Source organism: Haemaphysalis longicornis, unplaced genomic scaffold, assembly GCF_048455015.1.
Source record: "Haemaphysalis longicornis isolate Haplotype H1 unplaced genomic scaffold, Haemaphysalis longicornis Haplotype H1 scaffold_3, whole genome shotgun sequence".
Lineage (NCBI taxonomy): Eukaryota > Metazoa > Arthropoda > Arachnida > Ixodida > Ixodidae > Haemaphysalis > Haemaphysalis longicornis.
The window spans coordinates 84,771,574-84,793,010 of NW_027526335.1; the positions used below are offsets into that span (position 1 = coordinate 84,771,574).

General features: G+C 48.1%; 1 protein-coding gene across 2 annotated transcripts in view; it reads left to right on the forward strand.

The window, feature by feature from the left end:
* The window catches only part of LOC144174752 (uncharacterized), a 28,321-nt gene extending 10,908 nt beyond the window's left edge, over positions 1-17,413 (forward strand). For both annotated transcript variants that reach the window (XM_077703599.1, XM_077703598.1), the window contains exon 2: positions 14,213-17,413. In XM_077703599.1, the coding sequence (XP_077559725.1) occupies positions 14,232-16,202 (1,971 nt within the window). In that variant the 5' untranslated portion in view covers positions 14,213-14,231 and the 3' untranslated portion in view covers positions 16,203-17,413. The remainder of the gene's footprint in view (positions 1-14,212) is intronic.
* Positions 17,414-21,437: the final 4,024 nt, after the last annotated feature.

The window sequence follows — 21,437 nt, forward strand, 5'->3', positions numbered from 1 at the left end:
TCGAGGCAAGAGATTGGGCAAGAAGAGCTAAACGTTGCCTTTCCGTCTTTGCAGACGTGGGAGATGGGCCAATAAGTTCACTGTAAACCCTCACGATTGTAGTCTTCGTTGACGTGTGAACAATCAGAAACCAAAGCAATCACCGTCATTGGTCATCGGGTTCGTTGTCAAGTCGGCGCACCTGGCCGGTGCGCCGACTTGACAACGAACCTGACGACTGACAACGAACGAAAGAGAGAGAAAGAGAGGAGGGAGAGAGAGAGAAAGCAATAGGAAAGGTAACGAGGCTAAGGAGACAGTGGTGTACACTGTTAAAAAAAGGTCGGGGCATTCACTAATGGAATACTAACAAGTTACTTGTCCCAGTATACACTAGGTACTTAGAAACTGGAGGTAGTAAATGTAGCACTTGTGAGAATTACTAACCGAAGCAGGCAGTAAGCACCACTGCCCCCACTAGTAAAGTCCCAGCGATAACACTCTTCTGAGCTACATGCGTTTACTAACTGGCCATGCATAACCGAGTCACAAGCACGACCTTAATCTAGTGCATACTACTTCCTACACTCAGTTAATTTACTAACCATGCAGTTGTTAGTGGAAGAGCCTACGTACAAAACCGCGGGGTAGTAAGGTTCGTAAGCAGTTAGTAAATACGGCCGTTACTACCTTTTTACGACCGTTTTTATTAAGAGTGTACGGCTGGCTACCTCGCACTGGAAAAAAGGATATGGGGACGAAATGAGAAGGCAGAAGAGGGGAAGTAAAAAACAAAAACAAAAAAAATTCCGCGGGTTACTCGAGTCTGCTTCCGTGCTTTGAAGACAAAAGCCTGGAGATACTTGTAAACGACTCCTTTACTTCTACACCATGTTTGCGTCTCTTCTTTCTTTCGTTGCTTCGTCTTTTGGGGGGAAACACTTCACCAGGCAAACGGGTGACACACGTAACAACTTGCTGAATAAGAGTTCTGCGCAGCTTGGTTGCACCGTCTACTCATATTAGGTCATGTTCACGTGTGAACTGGAATTCACCGCTCTGAATTTTGTTTCATCCTTAAAGATATCGCCTGGCACACAGGGGTCCTACTCTGGATACCGGGGTTCACTTACATATGAACCCAAACAGGTATCAATGCGTAGCTTTCTTTGCCGAGTACGTCCCTACAGGCGGGAACCGTGTAACGCACCGCATTTGCACAGAAGTGTAGAATTGCTAAAGGTAACAAATGTAATGAATATGTAATAGTAGGAACGGAGATAATTGCTCAAACGTAGTTTTGAAAAACAAAAAAGAAGAAAAAAATTAGAAATTAAAATTTTACGAAAATGAACTGACGTAATCAAAAATACGCATCGGAGGGCAAGCTAAAAAAGCCTGAAAAAGTACGTTTGAAATACGAATAAGAAATAGCAAAAACGAACCAACCCTGCAATACGCCTTGCATCTTCGGAAAAACACATACGGCCAAGTAAAGAAACTTTATCGCTATAATTGTGTAAATTTACATTATTGGCGTAAACAAACAAAAATATGCTTAAAAAACGATGAAATAATCCAACGTATATGGCTCCAACGTAATCCAACGTATATGATGAAATAATCCAACGTATATGATGATGATGATGATGATGATGATGATATGGCTACTCATGGCCAAATATGGTTGTAAACAACTCACAATGTATACAAGCGGCGTATTAATGCTACGTATTAATAGTAGCAAATTCTTTGAATTTCTGCATATTTTAAACTATTGTTTCCAGACGTGCTTATTTTCTGAACCGGAAAACAACAACGACGGTTTTTCGCACTAAGGAGCATTTAAGGCTCCCACATAAAACACTTCAAAGCCGGCACACACGCCTCGTCTACGCTACCTTGGCTCCTAAAGCTGCTCGCACCGGCTACTGCGTTGTAAGAATTCAAAGTGCGCCTTTGAGTGTCCTTCCTTTGATGAATGCCGGTCGTGAAATAACCATACAATCTTCCTTGCGGACACTTTCTACAGTTGTAAGAATAATGTTCTGTGTGAAATACCTTTCTTCGAAAGTACAATCTATAATGTTTTCGTTTTCAGTCATTTAAACTACTGCTGTTTCGCTTCAGATGCGACATCACGATGGAATATAAAATAGTTATTTCTTTTGCAGAAGAAAATAATTCGTTTAAAACATGCAAATCAACATTCGCCTGCCTCACCATACCGTTATTTCGGCAACTACATGTTCTCAAAACCCATCACATATTGCGATATCAATTAGCTTTAGCATATAGAAAGGATCAATAATCTGGCCAAAACGGTTTAAGTAACGTAGCCTTCCTACATCGACTCGTTGCGTCTTACAGCACAAGGTCACCAGAATACTGTCTAATGCCTCGCCCACGAACAAACTACGGTACGCAAATGCTTCGCCATACATTGCCGACTCTTCTGCACAACCTTGAACAGCCGCCAAGAAGGTTGATATAACTTCTTTGTCTAGCTGAACAGATCAATTTAGTTCCTAGTATGGTCTGAACGATTTGAACCTTGACCTGTGCAGTTGCTTTGTTTATATTTTTAACAGCGAAGCTGTTTAGCAAATCCTAATTGGTGGTGTCCGCAGTTAAAAATACCAAGAAATTGCCGAGCGGGCGTACGTGAGCGCCGGCCTCGCGGCGACCGCCCGGCAGTTAAAAAAAAAAAACCAAGAAAATGCCGAGCGCTCGTGGGTGCTGGCCTAGCGGCGACCGTCCAGCGTCCCCTGCGCACGTTTGCCAGGCCAAGCATATTCATTTAGGGAGATTTGCCAAGATTGGCAAAAAAAAAAAAAAAAAAAACTCCAGCGTTCGCCGTAATTGTGGCAATACTTGCCCGGAACGAGAAAGACACGTCATAGCGTAAGCCTCTCCAGGGGGATGTCCAATGATTATCGCTTTCATAACATGAAAGAAGCTCACACTTACAGCAACAATGATGGAGTAAAGGTTGTTGCAGCGGCGAAGAAGAAGCCAATTGGTTGCAATCATGGACTTAAACCGTCGTGTTGGTCGTGAAGGTTGCGTACAGCTTCGCTACATTGAAGAGTTAGTTACGCGTTAGTGTGAACTTCCTTCATTTTTTTTTCGCCTTTTTGTACCGCTGCCGTGTAGAACAGTCATTACAAATTTTTATGGCCTGTATCTCGTTTTGATTAGTTTACTTGATTTACCATTGCCTGCAGCGATGTCTGTGATTATATCGCCGTTATGCGTATGTCGTCTTTCATTTTGCTTTTTTGATGACCTGCAGTTCGAAGGCATTATTGTTGCTTTATTCTTTACCCCATGTCTGATAGCCGTCTGTATGCCATAGTTTATTTATGTTGTAATTTTCTTTCTCTTCTGATTTGATTGTAGGGTTTAACGCGCCGACTCAACGCAGGCGATTAAGGGGCGCCGTAGTGGAGGGCTCCGGATTAATTTTGACCACCTGGGGATCTTTAACGTGCGTCGAAATCGCGTACGCACGGGCGCTTTCGCTTTTCGCCTCCATCAGAAAAGCGGCCACAGCGGCCGGGAATCGAACGTGTGACTTACTCTTTCTTTTCTCTTCTACATTTAAGACGATTGTGTTCGGCCACTATCCTGCTGCTGCACGAGTTTTTGGTGCCTTCAAGTTGCAATTTAGCAACTTTTTTAGGGGCGGAGCCCCTTAGGGGACTGGGCTGTCGGCGTCTCCTGTCGCTGTCAGAAAACTCGTTTACGCCTCGCGCTAGGTGTTTTTTAGTACGCGTTACTAACGCGTACTAAAAAACCCCGGGACACTCGTTTGCGCCTCGCTCTAGAGAGCGTCGTGCTTCAAAGACAAGATACTTTTACCGCAAAGCTGTATACCTGTACCCCCAACGGTTTAATCTCTGTTGGCAAAAACGCCAAGGCGCCATGAATGCACGTATACACTGCATGCTTCGCCCCTCACCAGGTTTCACGTTAGTGGAGATGGCCCGGGAATTTTTCCCTATTTTCCTCCATAAAGTTTTGTACATACTTCATGGGAAATAAGGTCATTTCATTTTATAATTGGGGCGGCCGGTGTGTTCTGGCAAGCCCAGGTGGTGTGGTACAGTGTTGGATTTTTGTTGCAGTGTGGCCATGTTGAGAATCCCTTACGCTCGCCCCTGCGGCGCCACACACCGACTATCCTGAGTGTTGCCTAGCAACGCGTTTTCTCACCCGCGCCGCTTTCTTTGTCTCTTTGATCTTGATTCATTGAGAGGCTTCCCACTCCGACAGAATTACGTTGCTTCTCAACGCTGTCTCGCGGCTGCCGGCAACAGCTACCGTAGAATCAGAGGCCGCATGGCGACAACTCATCTGCAACCGAATAAACAGAAACACCGCAAACATACTCAGCAATGTCTTCGCTACAAGTCAGAAAGGGCTACAAGGTGACTTGTGTACCTGGGCCCGAAGGCATGCCAGGAAATGAGAGGGCACACGCCCTCGCCCGAGCGTTAAACCACCGGGCGCCTGACCACAAACTGCCACACACAAAGGAACGTGGGACGCAAATATAGAGTCAAGAGCCAGTTGACACCCGAGATCTGCTACGGACAGTCGTCAAAACAGACATAAGCACCCAACACCACACAAAAACCGATTCCAGCGATTGTCAGGGACTCTCAAGTGTCCGAACTGCGGGAACCAATCCCCAGCATTTATCATACTCTCTGGACCTGCCCGCAGAACCCCACACTTGCCCCCATACCCAATGCTACCTCCACTTCGTGGGAGAGGAATCTGGCCGACTTCAGTGCGGAAGTGCCGAGAGAACTGATCGAACCCGCTGAGATAGATGGCCCTGTCCCTGGAGCTCCGGCCTAGAGGTTCCTTGTGGAAGTACAGTTACTTTCTTCTTCTACCGTCGAGGCATTCCGATCGGTTGAAACACCGGCAAATACATCCTCCGATCTTGTGCAAGCGCCCTCGATTGAAAGGCTTTATACATACAGTCATGAGGCGAATCTTCAAAGTTGGGGTTTATGTGCTCATGCATATAAAATTTTCGAACAATTTTTAAGAGCTCCTTCGCTGTGTGAAACCTCGCTTTGATTTCCACGGCTGACTATTTCTATATCTGGTTATTCATTTGCCTTTTCGGTGTCATTTTATATTGCGCACCCGAACGTCAGGTGCTGGGTACGAGTCAAAGCGCCGGTGTATATGAACTACGAAAATGCGGCTGTGCAAACGGGGTTCACGTCGCTCACGACATGGGCAAGCTTTTAAGTGCAGAGCACATTAGGCGCTCGCCTTGTCGTCGTAGCTCGCTCGCTGGACCCAAGTAGAGCAACAGAGCGTTCCGTTGCAGCGCTGTCGTCGCGGCGTGCCCCAGAGGCTTCGAAAGCCAAGTGGTTTATATAGTTATAAGCGTTCGAAACTCGTGAACCGCTGTCGCTTGTCCTACATCTCACCGTTGTTTAGCGCAAAGAAAACTATAGGTACATCTGAGGAAAATATACGTATAAACAACCGGCAGCGCCCGTGTTCATTTAGTTAGGAACGCTCATTGGGTTGGTTTTTACTATAGTAAGCGAAAAAAGTGGCCGCGCAAGAAAAAAATTACAGTCGCTTTAGCAAACATTGAAAGAAAATGGGGTTCGGTCGGCACCAGAATCCCGGGACGCTCGCCGCCGAGTCTGTACACAAAGCAGCCGCGTCGGCGGATTGCCTCGAAAGCGCGTCATCCCTATTTCATATTTGCCGCGCTTTCGAGGCGCTTTTTCAAAGAAAGTGCTACGAGTTGTGCCGCGCCTCCGCCAGATGGCGCCACGGGTCCCGCGAGCGAGAGAAGGCGCAGTGAAACATCCCCCTCGCGAGGGGCACGATCAAATGCAGAGCATTTCCGGGGGCGCACGCTGTTAAGTAGTTTGCGTTACGTTAATGTTGTTGCAGTTGTGGCAACTGCTGACGAGAGAGCGCTCGTCAGCAGTAATTTGAATGAGTCAACGATATAAGGCGCGTTCGTAGCGTCCCATTCTGTGTCGGCTTTGGGGCACAGTGGGTAGAGCATCATGTACATTGCGTTCCGCCCGCAGGGTCGAGGGATCGAAACCGGGCGCCGGATAGTATTTTTTTTTATATAGTAGGGAGGGGTGCGGTGCGGACTACGGACGTCAACGCGGGTGAAATCGTGAGTTACTGAAATGCTCTGCATTTAAAAAATGGCGCGTTCAAAATGACGCAAACAGGCTCCACGCGCGAAAAGAAAATGGCGCATTCGAAATGCCGCAGAAAGGCTCCAGCGGCGCAAGAAAAAAATTACGCGTTCGAAATGACGCAAAACAGCTCCAGCATACGAAAATAAAGCAACCACAAAAAGAACAGAACTCCCGCTGATGCAGTTTCAGGCAGGGGGCGCGCAAGCACTGCGAAGGCGGCAAATTTGAATTGCATGGGGTGGTAGCGAAGAGCGGATAACGGCGGTACAGCCCATTATGGCGAATCACTGCTATGTACTTCCGACAGCTTTCACATTGAGTGGGACGGCTTTATTTTTCTGTTGCCTGCGTCTCGTTTTGCAATGTGCAACAAAACGATTACATAAAACAAAAAAAAAAACGTTTTCTAGAGATAGCCCCTACGATATATTTGGAATTGTGCCGTACAGAATTGCCATTAGGATTCAAAGCTGCGTGGCGAAACCGGAAGTATCGGGTTGGCAGCGGCACTCTATCAAGGCTCCGCTTTGTGACCATGCACTCACGGTTAGAAAAGAATCGTCTTCATGCGCTTTGTACTCAGATGTCGTTGCCCTATCCCCGTCGTCGAAAAGAGAGAGCTGAATGAAGTGCACTTTGATATCATACCTATTGAAGTCCTGCGAAGCAGTCCATCATTTGATCGACGAACCACAACAATAAACCGGCGAGTCGGGGTGGCTGTTCTCCTGTTCCACACACCGTCCTCCTTCCATTTTAGATGAGGCAGCTCAACCTTTCGTGTCAAAAAAAGAAAATGCTATGTCATCCTCTCCTCCGTCACGTTGAGGAGGTGGCTCATCAGTGTCCTCACTAGCGGCATTCCTGTCGAAGAGAAGAAGCCCAACGCCCTCTCCTTAAAGGGGTCCTGATACGAAATTTCAAAGCTGTAATAACTACGTAAATAGCTTCCTCTGTTTGTGGAGATATATTCCAGAAATTTTCGACCATAACCATATAGTATAATACCTTTCTTATCAATTTTAATATTTGCACGCACTAGAAAGCTCAGAACGGATACCCTTTCAACATCGGCATCAGCATGACACAATGTGCGCCTGGAACCAAACTGCTGGCGTCGCGGCTCTTGTGACGTAGCCAAGGCGCTGACTGCTGCTGCTGGTGCGCGCTGTTTCGCCTTGTGAATAACGTCACAGTTTTGGGACTGACGTCATGCTGCCCGGCTTGTGCAACCACGGCCGGTCTGACGCGCGCGCGCGCGTCCAGACCGGCTGTGGTGCGACGAGAACCGTGACGTCAAGAGCGCCTTCCTGTCATAGCGGCCGCCTCGTTGTTCGTTTCATCAAAACCGCAACTGACAGACATAAACGAGGCTGTAAATAATTATTAAGGCAGTGATCGACCATCCAATGTGCCATTCTATGATTACTGGGCAAGAAGGCACCCATAGCAGCGAAAGGAAAAACGACACGAAAATTTCGCGTCAGTACTCATTTAGGAAGAACTTGTTGTAGTAAAATGTGTTGATGATGATGGTTGGATGTTTATGGCGCAAGGCCAACTGGGGCAAAGAGCGCCAAAACAATAGTCTTATATGAGGGGTGAAACCTTTAAACACTAAGAAAAGTCAGCAAAAACAAAAGTAAAATCACAAAACGACAATGGCCATGGCTGGTGTATAGGGCCAGGGAGTGATCACGCGTGGTATGAAATGAGGTCTAAAAATTGAACTTCTTCTAAATATTTAAAAACGAACTTGATAGAAAACATGGGATTGTCAGACAGGAAAAACGCTGGGTGTAGTGGGACGTGTAGTCTGTATAGCTGTGGGAAGTGTTTGCGTCGTGTTGTGTGAAGTGCTTTGCATCGAATGAGTATGTGAACTACGGATAGGGCTTCTCCACACCTGCCACACTGGGGTCTTGAAGCCCCCGTGAGGAGATAAGAGTGTGTGACACGTGTGTGCCCTATCCGTAGCCTAGCAAGGGCAACTTCTGTGTATCTGTTGCGTGTGTCAGTGGTGTATGGTCCCAAGCGTGGTTTTATAACGTGTAACTTGTTATCTGTTTGTTCACTCCAGTGTGTTTGCCATCTGTTGCGACGTTGGTGCCTGATGTGTGGCTTCATGTCTGTGTATGGCACTGTTGCTATGTCCATTGTATTCAAGAGTGTAGCTGCAGTAGCCATTCGATCTGCGGTTTCGTTCCCGACAATTCCAGAGTGCCCTGGAACCCAACAGAAAGTTATTTGAAGGTTTGATGCATATGCAGACATGATAGCCTTAAAAACATGATTGATGACAAAGATTTTAGAATGCTTTCCTGATGCAAGTGCTTGTACAACGCTAAGAGAGTCCGTGTACACGATGGATTTTAGGATTTGATGTTGGACTATGTGATTTATTACCATTAAAATACCGCATGCTTCCGCTGTGAATATACTGCTACAAAGGTTCATTGATTTACTGACGTGAAAGTTTGGCCCATGCGCAGCACAAGCCACAGCAGTTGCAGTCTTGGACGCATCACTGTAAAACGTTTCACAGCGGTACTTATGCTGCACAAACAAGAAATGCTGCAGAATCGCAATCCTTGGTGACCTGTTCTTGCTAAATTACATAAAAGACAGGTAACATGACATAGGGCGGAGATGCCATGGTGGAATTGAATCAATGATGGGCGTCTTGTGAATGCCTGAAAACGAGACTTCTAGCTCAGAAGCATATTCTCGCACTCTTAGAGGAAACGGCATGGAGATTGATGGACGATTTAAAAAGAGTTGCTGTGAGGATGCATCATAAATGGTCGGAGTAAAAGGATAATTTGTCATAGACATGATTTTTGAGGCATATAAAACGTCCATGTACACCCTCTGGGGATCTAGGGACCATTTATTGCATTCTACATACAGACTATGGACAGGGCTAGTGCGAAAAGCACCACATGCGAGGCGTAGTAAAACGTGTTGTTGGGCTAGTTGGTGCATTATGAATTACGAAATTTTCGCTAACTGGACATACAGAGGAAGGAAGACAAACAATGCGAAACTCACAACTCACAACATGCGCAACTCACAACAGAGTTGTGAGTTGCGCATTGTTTGTCTTCCTTCCTCTGCAGGTCCAGTTAGCGAAAATTTCGTAATTTAGAACATTGTTGTGTTTTCCGCTCTGTCAGGAGGGGTGGCAGACTGAGGGGGGACCAATGTGGTTCTCTTTTGTTTTTGCGTTGATAACGAGACAGACTCCAAATAACATGGGGAAAACGGCATCACTCACTTCGCTGTAAAAAAATGTGCCTTCGGAGTACCGAATAAGCCGCGACTGCATCGATTCACAATCCTTCAGACGTCTTGCAAAATCATAGTACACTTGCGACGATTGCGTGCCCGCAATCGGCGCAGGTTTGTTTCCACATTTCTTTTTACTGACTCGAGCGACCTGGCAAAAATGTCAAAGGTGCAACAATGTAACCAATTGCGCCCGCTTGTATGCATGCGGCCCACGTGACGCCGAACCTTTGACACGGTTGGCTTCAGCAGCTGAACTGTTGACATTGACGCCCGGACAATGAAAGCCCTCCGTCGGTGAGGTAGGGTGCCAATTCACATTGCGGTGGAGGCAGAGCCATGCAGGGGACATCACGCCGTCTCGCCGATGGGGCAGCTCTCGACGGGCTCTCCCGCGGGTGTTTCCGAGTTTTTAGTGGTTTTGTAGTGACAAGGTTACGGAATCTTGTGGCGGAGTATCTCCCCTTACGAGTCGACCACGACCGTGGTGTTTTATTGGACTGTACAATGCCGCTAGGGAAAGGGGCGCTTCGCGACAAATGCTGGACGACAGAGCCTCGTAAACGGAGGGAGCACTTCACACCTAAGGTGAGCTTTGTCACTAAGGCGGGCGTACCGCATTCTTCTTTACAGCTAAGTATTCCGTGCATTTTTTTCTGTGTCTTGAAGAAACTCCGCGCAGTATAGTTAACTTACCCACACGTCTGTGTAGAGCGATGCGTTTATTCGTTTGTTTGTTTATTTATTTGTGATATTGCTGGGTTTTTGTGGCTCCGAGCTTGCTTTAACCCTACAAGGTTGCCGTTCTGTACTATAAATCTCATTTCTCTTCTGCCGTCCAGATGGGGACGCCGAAAATTTCCAATTGTGCGGGACATGTAACGACACTGCATAAGGGTGTCATGGCTCGCTTCTCCGCCGTAAAAAGTTACGTCTACCCTCCGATTCCGGATCACCTACCAAGATTTAGTGACGCATTGAAACGGCTAGTCGCAGCAGGACTTCTTTCAAGCACTCGCACTTTTGTCCAAACTCATGTGTGAACCACATCTCTGTTGGTCATTCACCTTTACTGGGTCAAGTGGCCCATGATTTTTTTATTATCTTAATGGCCTTATTATCAGCTGTCGAACAGGTTGTCAGTTACCTATTTACTTTGTTTGACGTTACAAGTTTCTGATGTCATTGCTGAGCTCTAAGCGGGGCAGTGCATGGGATGGCTAATGTCGAGTCGAGGGCGGTACATGTAATGATAATATGACATATCGTCCCCTATTTCGTAGAACATGTAGGCGTGCGTGCGTGCGTGCTCCTGTATCTGTTTGTGTGAGCGCGCGCGCGTGTGCGTGCACACATATCTGCTTGTGAGTGTGTATGTGTGTGTGTGTGTGTGTGTGTGTGTGTGTGTGTGTGTGTTCGTGTGTTTTAAGTGCGAATGCACTTTATAAGCGACCCCAAACCATCCACCGCCGGCGGCGGCGGCGGCGTCCGCAGTGCTCCTCTATATTTAAAAAAGAAACAGCATCCGGCGCCAGGTTTCGATCCGAGGACTTTGCGGGCCGCAGCCCGACGCTCTACCGAATAGGCCACGGACGCGACGGTCCTACAGCCCTGCTCCGGCGGTCCTACAGCCCTGCTTGTACGGCAATAGAATCGCTCGTGTACCAATAAACGCGCCCAACCTGTTCCGCTCTCTCAACAAACCAAACCGGAATCACCACATGACAGCAAACCGGCACTTCCCACCGGAACCCCGATTCCCGCACTGCCTACAATCCTCGCCCGCGCGCTCCTTACTGTGCAAATGTAACACTACTAAGCACAATAGACCACACGTTTAAAGAAATACTTGCTGCCTAAGAATCACAACCAAGCCCGTTCGTACTTCATATTAGCTGTCCTCCTAAACATCTGCTCCCGACATCCGTGATTTACTAAAACGCGCCACGACCGGAGCGAAACATTGCCCGCTGATTGTCCTGGGGGATTTTAACGCACCGCACATGGCTTATGGTCACGGCTGCAATACTACCAAGGGCACCAAACTACAAGAGGCTGTGCAACAATTTAATTTTACGCTTCAATATCACCCTTAAACTTCCACTAGAATAGGCAATATCGTTTCCCGAGACCTCCCCTGACCTCACGTTTACCAAGAATATCAAAGACGCCCATTGGGAATGCACGCAACAACCCTCGGAAGTGACCACTACATCCTTGCATTAACGATCACCAATCATAAATGCGTGCAACTTAGTTTTGGCCCCGTCTGAATAACCAATTGAATTTCCACTACCATCGACAAGCTGCACCAATCGCAAACATACAATAATGCAACCAAGACCTCATTACCAAACTCGATAACTACACCACTAAAATCCCCATCACCCAACCTGAAATAGATACTCATTTGCAACATCTCTGGGATGTCCGCGCAAGACTATTAAATGATGGAAGAACATTGTACTAATCGAAAACTGAAACATCGCACCACATGCGAAACAAAGGTAGCACTTGAATACGCGTAATACCTAAGAAGACTAAATTGGTACCAGTCCTGTCTGTAAGCTGCAAGGTGAGCCTACGACAGGCAAAACATGGTATGTACTCCGTACGCTCATACGCTTCCAGGAAACCAATATGACTGCAACTCTTCAACTCGTGAATTTCCTCGCCTCATCCGTAACTACCCGGGAACGGAACAGGAAATACTCCACGACCTCATGCAGCGCAATGCAAGCTCCGACTCCCTTTCCCCCCTTTCTTTGTACCTAGAACTAGCTAACACAAATTTTTCTCCCACATTCACGCCACCCGAGCCCGAAGCCACCCTCTACAAGCTCACACTCAATGCTACACAGGGAAAAGACAAGATAACAAGATACCTAACAAATTCCTCGGAAACTAGTCTTTATCTGCTGCTAAACTATCTCAATGCGAAATGGACACAAGCCACTATTTCTCCCCAAAGGAAGCACACAGATGGTCACTTAAGCCCAACAAATCCCAGGGCCTGCACTATCTCCGCCGCCTCTCCTTGACCTTCTTCCTCTTTCAACATCCTGTCCTTGGTAAACCCTTTAACACCTCGTCCACAACCGCATCTCCGCATATATACAAGATGATCGCCACTCCCTAGATACCATGTTTAACTTCCGTTCCCAACTCACAACGCAGGACACTTGCCTATACCTGAAATAACATCTTCTCGACTAACTTCAAAAAAAGACCTCAACGATCTCTATGCAATCCTAACACTCGATATTAGAGGTGCGTTTGACAATGTTTCTCACGAAGCCGTACTCATAGGTCTCAACTGGACAATGTGCGTCATCATCATGATCAGCAGCGGCGACGGCGACGGCAGCGGCAGCAGCGGCCTGGTTGTGTCTATTGCAAGGCTAAGGACTCTCCCAAAAATCTCCAGCCACGTCTATCGAGTGCTATCGGAGTCCACCCTCCCCACCCCCCTTAAATGTCCGTAGCTCATCCCCCCATCGAGTCCTTGGCCGACCCCTATTGCGTTTACGATCTACTCCGATATCTTCACTCCTTGCCTGCTCCGATATCTCCACGCACTATAAGATTCAACAACGAAAATACACCCAGTCTCACGATACTATCTCCAAATCCGACGCATTTACACCATGCAAACGGCAGAAAGACACCTTTCCCCACAATACACTCTGCCACACAAAATACTTTACTATTGTCCAAACATGGGGGCGGTCTATGCCCCTACATGCGTACCCGCCCAACACTCACCAACATTACCACACACCAGCGGGTGGAGTTGTTGACCAGCTCCGACCCCTGTGCCCAGCGCCTCTTGGCAGAGAGGGCAGCACGAGCAGGAAATCTTCGATGCATCCTGGAGTGAGGACGCCTTCCACCGGGCTGGCGCCCTGATATCGCCTTGTTGTTTCGAATGAACTTTACTATATCAATGAAATCAACATATGGATCCTTCCGGACGGCCTATGCGGCGTCTGCATGTGTGTGTGCAAAGCGGCGCCAAAGTTGTCGTATTCGAGTCCTCATTCAATCAGACGGAAGCAATTTCAAAGAAGCAAGAATGCAACGACTATATACGATAAGGGACAACCTTCATAGACTTCTGGTAGTATTAGTCGATAAATGGTAGTTAACATACAAGTATAATTATTCAAGGCAGTCGCTCCAATTCAGTCTGGATTCGAAAAGATGTCAGTGCCTTCTCGGCCATCACGAGTGTTACAATATCCCACAGTATAATTGAGAAGCCTGCCTTGCTTCCAAGCCAAAAAACAAATTTGAGGCTTACTTCTAATCTTAAGGTATACTGAGGGAACTGTGTATTTAGCTACTATTGGAAGTCCTTTCTTTTGTTAGCCTTTCTTCTTTTCGACGGATGAAGACAGTGCCATTCCTGATATGTGCCTTGATTCAGGACGTTTTCATGTAAATTTATGCATGCGCCAGAAACACCCGTTTTTATGAACAGTGTTGTGCATTGCACTGAACATCTGCAAACTTTGAGCAACCAAATGAAACCTTATCTTTGCAATGTGAGTCGTACCACATGTTTGGAACGTTTGAGCAACGAATTAACAGTTTAGTGCGAACTCGTATATCTTTCACTTCTTAGGACATCAGCTAAATAAGTGGTATCATTTGGAATTAGCTTTGGTATTAGCGTTTTCTTTGGTATCAGCCAATGTCCTTGCCCTAACCTCCCCGTTCCCGTTTCTCATGCGCAGGTCCGGAGCAGAGCGCGTGATGCGTCGGGCCTTCGCTCTGACCACCGCGCTTGGGTGCATGTGCATCTTGTTCCTGTCTCGCTACACGACCGTGCTCCCATGGTTCAGCTGGTGGAAGGCATTCCTCCCAGATGAGGACGAAGACCTCGCGGCGAGTGGCTACCTGATCCGTACGTCCGAGTGCCACATCCCTGCCTGGGATCCTTTCGACCCCAGCGTGGCCCACTTGTACCGCAAGGTTGCCGACTTCGTCTGTCCCGGAAAACCCAGCTTCCTTCGCATTCGCCCCAACGCCGTCATCAGTGTGGAGGAAACGCTCCTGTGGCGCCACTACAAGCTCAAGCCATCGCAAGTCAAGTGCACCTACAGAGATGTCTTCAGAGACGACAACGCTGAGCCGCATGTCGTGGACAGTCGCTACAACTTGAGCGCTTCTAAACCTCTCAGATTAGACCACCCCCTGAAGACCCACCACGCTATCGTAAACTGTTTTCACGGTCGCCACGAAGTTATCGTGCAACATGTGCCGCTCGTGCCTGTGATCCCTGAAGTCGAGCGCCGTCTGTTATGGCTCCAAAAGGCCTCCGAAAATTCGGCACTCGCAAGCCTCAACGTACTCATGGTTGGAGTGGACTCGATCTCAAACCTCAACTTCGAGAGACATATGCCCAGAACGAAGGCGTTCCTGAAAGACAAACTGGGTGCCGTACAGCTCCACGGCTATACCAAGATAGGGGACAACACGTTTCCAAACATAGTCGCTCTTCTCACGGGGCAGTTCTTGGAGTACTACTGGAACGAGAGCCTCACCCGCTTTACTTTCGACGGACTAGACTTCGCATGGAAAGAGTTCGCGACGAGAGGCTACCGCACGCTGTTCGCCGAAGACGCGCCCAACATTGCCACCTTCAATTATCTCAAGCGCGGTTTCGCGATGCCGCCTACAGACTACTACCTGAGGCCACTCTTCCTGGCCACAGAAAACTCTGCCATGAGAGCGAAGTCGGGCCGCCACTGCTGGGGCTCTAAAATGGAAATGAACGTGGTGTTCGACTATTTGGCGAACTTTGCCGAGACCTGTGAGTCGAGGCCTTACTTCGGCTTCGCGTTCGTGGCGCGGCTGACGCACGACATGCTGAACAACGCCGGCTACGCAGATGCGCCCTCGATGCGCCTCTTGAGTCGCCTCTACAATAGCGGAGCGCTCAAGAACACGTTGCTCGTGTTCTTCAGCGACCATGGCCTCCGCTTCGGACCGATACGGTCGACGTACGTCGGTAAGCTGGAGGAGCGCATGCCAATTATGTTCCTTGCCTTTCCCGAAGCCTTCGCCCAGCGCTACTCGACCGAGCTGTCCCGGCTGCGGAGGAACTCCCGACGGCTCACCACCCCGTTCGACGTGCACGCCACACTCCAGCACCTAGCCTCCCTCCCGCCAGACAGGCCTCATCGGACGACGCATGGCATCAGCCTTCTCCAGGAAATTCCGCTCAACCGGAGCTGCGAGGACGCCTTCATCCTTCCGCACTGGTGCACTTGTCATAACCGGACGGTGGTGTCCATCAGCGACCCCGGAGTCACCAACGCGTCGCGCGCCCTCGTGAGCGTTATCAACACCCAGCTGGAACCCAAGGCGAACCTGTGCAGCGTACTCGTTCTCGACAGGGTGATCGACGCCACGGTGTCCCAGCCCAACGAACATGTGCTCCGTTTCGATCGCCACTACCACGACGTGATCGGCCGCAAAGTGGCGTTAGGAAAGCGAGTGAGCGCGCCGGTGGATTACATGGTGACGGTGCTGGTGCGACCTAGCAGTGCCCTTCTGGAGGCGACAATCCGCTACTATGAGCCCAGCGAACAGTACGTTGTGCTCGGTGACGTGAGTAGGCTGAACAGATATGGCAGTCAGGGTGATTGCATTTCAGACGCGGCTATGCGCAAGTTTTGCTTTTGTAGGACCCACCTTAAACGCAAAAGGAAACCGGGATGAAGTGCATTACAGTAGAATCATTGCATTACGATTGTACACACCAGACGGTACCAGTCAGGAGGGGGTCTGGTAACGTAGACAGCAACACCATTGAGATCCCGGTGACCATCATTCACGCACGTGCATTTCTCACCTGTGGAAGTGCTGTTTCCGTAGGTTGCCCAGAAAATGTTACAGCTTAGAACTGGAGCAAACTGCATGCTTTTCGTATCTTGGAACGTCCATTTATTTCTCAGAAAGTGACAGCCATACCCCATTCCATTTCTTTCCTCAAGCACGAATAACTCGCAAGGGCGTGGCATCACAGAATCAAAGAAATGCGTTATCATTACCGGTGCCGTGAATTCTCGCATATCTCTGTAACTTGCCCGTGCTCCAGTTCAGAGCGTTTTTGAAAGAAACAGACTGAGCAACAAAACACGCGAAAAAGAAGGCGGCGTGTACTGGCCTGCCCAGCTCGCTGCCATGTGATCACGTTCGCTGTGTCTCCTTGCAACGTCTTGCAGAGATGATGCCAGGGAAGTGCCATCCCACTTCCTCCACACTGCTCATATCATTTTTGTTCGCTATGTCCCTTGCGTGGCGAACCGCTCAAAAGTTCTGAGAGTTATACCAAGTTCCCATGAAGGATTCGCATTGAAGGCAAACTTTGGTCGTGTACTCAACGTCACACCCAAGAGATGATTTTACCAGCTCCCAGAGATACCTAAGTCACCAGAACTCAACGTGCAGCGGAATTCGACGGCCGATTATATAAGAATTCGACACAGTTTCACAATGTAATCTAGCTGAGAAAATATCCGAATAGAAGACTGCTGCAAGAATGAGATCTTTTTTTCTGAACTGGTTGTTCTAGGTTCATGAGATGAGCCCCCACGGACTTCCAAAAATGGTTAGCATGAGTCAATTAAATGTCCGCTGTTGTGACCCTGTACGCATGGCCAACAAACTCCACTAGCATCAAAGTTTGATGCAAGGAGGAGCAAGGCATGGAAGGAATGACACAAAATGCTGGGAACGAGTGGATGGGGTTATTTTGTTGGCAGATGGATACGACACAATTTGTTCGGCCGGAAGGAGTTCGTTTCTGGATGTTGCCGCCATTGTTCGGAGCGAACGAACCTGGCTTCATGTTTCCCACAGTGGAGGTAGCGGTGCGAACGCACTTACTGATATATCTTGTCTTCCAATAAAACAGATTCTTTACGCTGGTGGCTTTGTTGATTTTTGTTTGTAGGACGTACTTCGGAAAAGTTCAACCATGTGAACAAGAGTGGCATAAAAATGACTAAGCTAACGGTAACGTGGACTTGGCATGATAACTTCGTTCCGAGCTCGAACAGCAACGTACCGCGAGTACACAATTCGAACTGCAGATTGATTTTAACGTAAATTGTGGGCGGACCTCGGACTCCCTCTGCGTGTGTAGTATTTAGAACCATTCTCAATTCTGCACATGAAAAGTTGTGGGAGAGTGGATTTATTTACGTCGAAAGGGGCGCAGAATTGACGACTACGACGACAAGGTAACGCGTCGTCGCTTTTTTTTTTTTTTTTTCGTCGTCAGCCATTCTGCTCATCATTATCCGGACGAGACAGCGTCGTCAGAAGCCCATTTGCTCCCCGACCAACGCACTACGTATATTGCAAGGAGATGTGGGCGGGCACGCTTCACCGGATATTGCTGGCCTTCCTAATGACGGCGCACTTGCTCCCATAAGAGCTCAGAATTTTCATCGACATAATTGCTCGTGTCCTTTTAAAAAGAAGCATAAAATCGACTATACCGCAAGTGATCGTGGGTGAGACAGAAATTGGTTTACAGAAGTGCATTAAAGGGCTACTGAAGTGCTTTTAAAATCGGGTAAAATTTTCTTTTACAAATATACATTGGTCGGTTCCCGCCTGTAATCTTTGTTTCAGCATATTTACCCTGGGGAACAGCGGTATCCGTCTATAAAGTTGACCACATACCCCGCCCACTGTTTGCTCCAGCACCGCCGGAAGAGCTAGCAACCGAGAGGCAGCGACCGGAAGTAACGTCATATTAGGACGACGGCCAGCGACGTGCGCCGCCGCTTCGCTATTTCCCAGATTTCTGGGTGAAGTTCTTAATTAAGCAGGCATGCCATCTAAACTTTATTAACCTTTATCATCTTTATTTGCCTTCGCGTGCATTTCTAGCCGTAATGGTACTGTGTTTTAGTGATTCCCTAAAACGGCTCCTAGATACTAGAAATCCCTACCCGAGCTCCCGTGGCTGCTGCATTGCCTTCACGAGTATACAGTTCGGGCCGACCGTGTCGTCGGGTGCTCTGTACTTCATCAACGAAGCGACAATCTCAAATAAATACGGAGGTACCCCAAGTTCGTGATCCATTATTATGAGGGTTTTAGAAAATTTAGGCGACCGGCAACGCTCTGGTTTTTCCAAACGCCCTGCACGTTTTCCCGATCGCCATTGCGGTCTATCACGATAGCTTAACTATGTAGGTTTCGCGCGTAGTGATATATATATATATATATATATATATATATATATATATATATATATATATATATATATATATATATATATATATATATATATATATATATATATATATATTGAGAGAGAGGGAGGGAGAGAGAGAGAGAGAGAGAGAGAGCAGATTTTATTGTCATCCCTTTTAAGGACCAGTGCACCGTGCGGGAAGGTCCAGTGTTTTCGTCCCATATATATATATATATATATATATATATATATATATATATATATATATATATATATATATATATATATATATATATATATATATATATATATATATATATATATATAGCAAAAAATCAGTTAAGGTGGCAAGCATAAAGCGTTTTCTGCACGCGGAGGCGTTCCGCACACACGCTAGCCGTGCATGCCCGTACGGCCCCGCTTGGGCTCGAACCGGCGCTGGCTGCGACAACAGCCGCTCACCCCTGCTGTCAAGAATCAAAACAATCGCGAAAAGCACGTTGTGGATGATAGTGTAGTAAAAAAATCGTGGTGGGGATTGGTGATTTTTAAAGCGGCGATAAAATAAATGTCTACGCCTATCCACCGCGGAGGCTGCTGGTGAGGATTCGGCAACAGCACCTGCCCGAGCACGCGATGCGGCTTGAGTCTGAGCGACGGCGCTACCTGCCCGCAAGACTGAAAACAGCACCGATTGCTAAAATGTCAATCATCGTGAAAATAAAGTTCCACATGCGAGAAAGGGGATGATAGCGTGGTGAAATACGGCGTTAGGGATTGTCATTCGCAATCGTACTGATAGCTGCGACCAAATGGCTGTCAAATGGCTGATAGCTGCGACCAAATGGACGATGGCTGTCTCCTCGGCCTCTTCTGGTTGAGTGCATAGGGTGCTGTCCGCCACTTGAGTGTTCCCATTGGCGTCGACCACCACTACGTCCAAGGTGTTGCTGCCGGCGTATTCGGCCAGATCCACGTATCTGGTGCCCTCGTCACCGGCATGTAAGTCCGTGAGTGCCTTGGCTCTCACCTTGTATTCCGGGTGCACGTTCTTGGGGATAGGATCAACCCTATAGCCGTGTCTTATTTCGTCCGGTATAGGACTGTTGGTGCCTTGTTGGCCGTGGTATCCGATACTGAGTGTGTCTAGGATTTTTCTGCCTGCTTTAGCGATCGACAGTCTTTCGAGCTGGGCTGCGCGCTGTGCTTCGGCTATTTTCCTCCAGCGTGTTGTGGACCCCCAGTTGCAATAGCCGGTTCATGTTGGTGGTTGCCGGGAGTCCCAGTGCCGTCTTGTAGGCCCTGCGTATAATTATGTCGTCCTTGCTTTTTTTTCGCTCCTCTTTCATCTGTGAAAGGCCGCCACGCACGCTATGTGGCAGACCACAAATGATTGAGTGACTCTGTTGAGGAGTCTCCTTGAATTCATCGCGTTGCCGATGAGGCGGGTGACGGTGCCTCCCTTTCTCCCGTTTTCCTTGACGGTCACCCCGAGGACTCTGATTCTGTTCACCATCGGGATCACCGCACCTACTTTGTTTCATTTTTAGATTTTCTCGTGTTCCTTCCGCATTCTTTTCCTGTTGTATCTGTTGCTCGGGAGGTTCAGCAGGAGTACGGACTTGCTCGAGGAGCACTGAAGTCTCATGCCTTCGTGGCAGTCTTCAATCATGTCGATGGCTGTTTCCATGTGTCTGTTTCCGTACAGTTGCTTATATGTGGACGTCGCTGCTTCCGCAAACCCACAGCGTGATGTCGTCCGCGTAGATTGTGTGCCCGAGTCCCTCGATCTGGTTGAGTTTCTCTGCGACTTTATCTTAACGAGATTGAATAGCATCGGTGATATAACGTAGCCTTGCGGTATGCCCGTGCTGCCGAGGTTCTTCTGGTCCATCTTTAGGCCGACCGCTCTCAGCTCGGTTTTTCGGCTCGAGAGAAAATCTTGGCGTAGTTATACGTCCTCTCACCCATGTTGATTCGGGGTATCTGCCTCAGGACTGCCGAGTGCTTGACTTTATCGAAGGCCCTCTGCAGGACGAGACCAAGCATTGCCTTTGTATCGATGGAGTCCCCATTGATTATCTGTTGTTTCAGTTGAATCATGGCGTCCTGAGTGCTGAGGTACGCTCTGAAGCCGATGATTGTATCTGCGTATAGTTTTTTTCTTTTCTTTAGAGATACTCCCGCCATCTGTTTAGCAGGACGTGCTCCAGCACCTTTCCCACGCACGATGTGAGCAAGATCGGGCGTAGGTTGGGCGTGCTCGGTGGCTTGCCTGCTTAGGTGGAGCTCCTATTCAGAGACCCCCATTCGTCAAAGGCACCAGCCTGGCTTTCTAGACCAAAGCCTTGGGGGTCTGAAGGTCTCAGCAACCAAGTAAGACATACTCTCACGTTCTCTCGGCTAGGATTGGGGTTGGAGATTAGATCTGGATTATATGGGCAGGCCCAGACCTGCCATTGACCATCTGCTCGCATCTGGCATCTGCCATTGACCACAAGGTCAAAGGGTTACACGATAGCGGGGCACAACATCGTGTAAGAAAGGAGTCTCAGGACCTCGTGCTAGTTCGCTTTTCCCAAACCATTAGCCTACGTGGGAAATTGACGGTGACTATCCATATAGTAGTCGACAATTTATCTAAACCTAAGAAGGAGGTCTTCCTCTTTCTAGTCTGGATGGTTGAAGGGATATGTCCGTGAAATGAGTGCCCGGGTATCCGCATTGGCGTCCTCATTTCC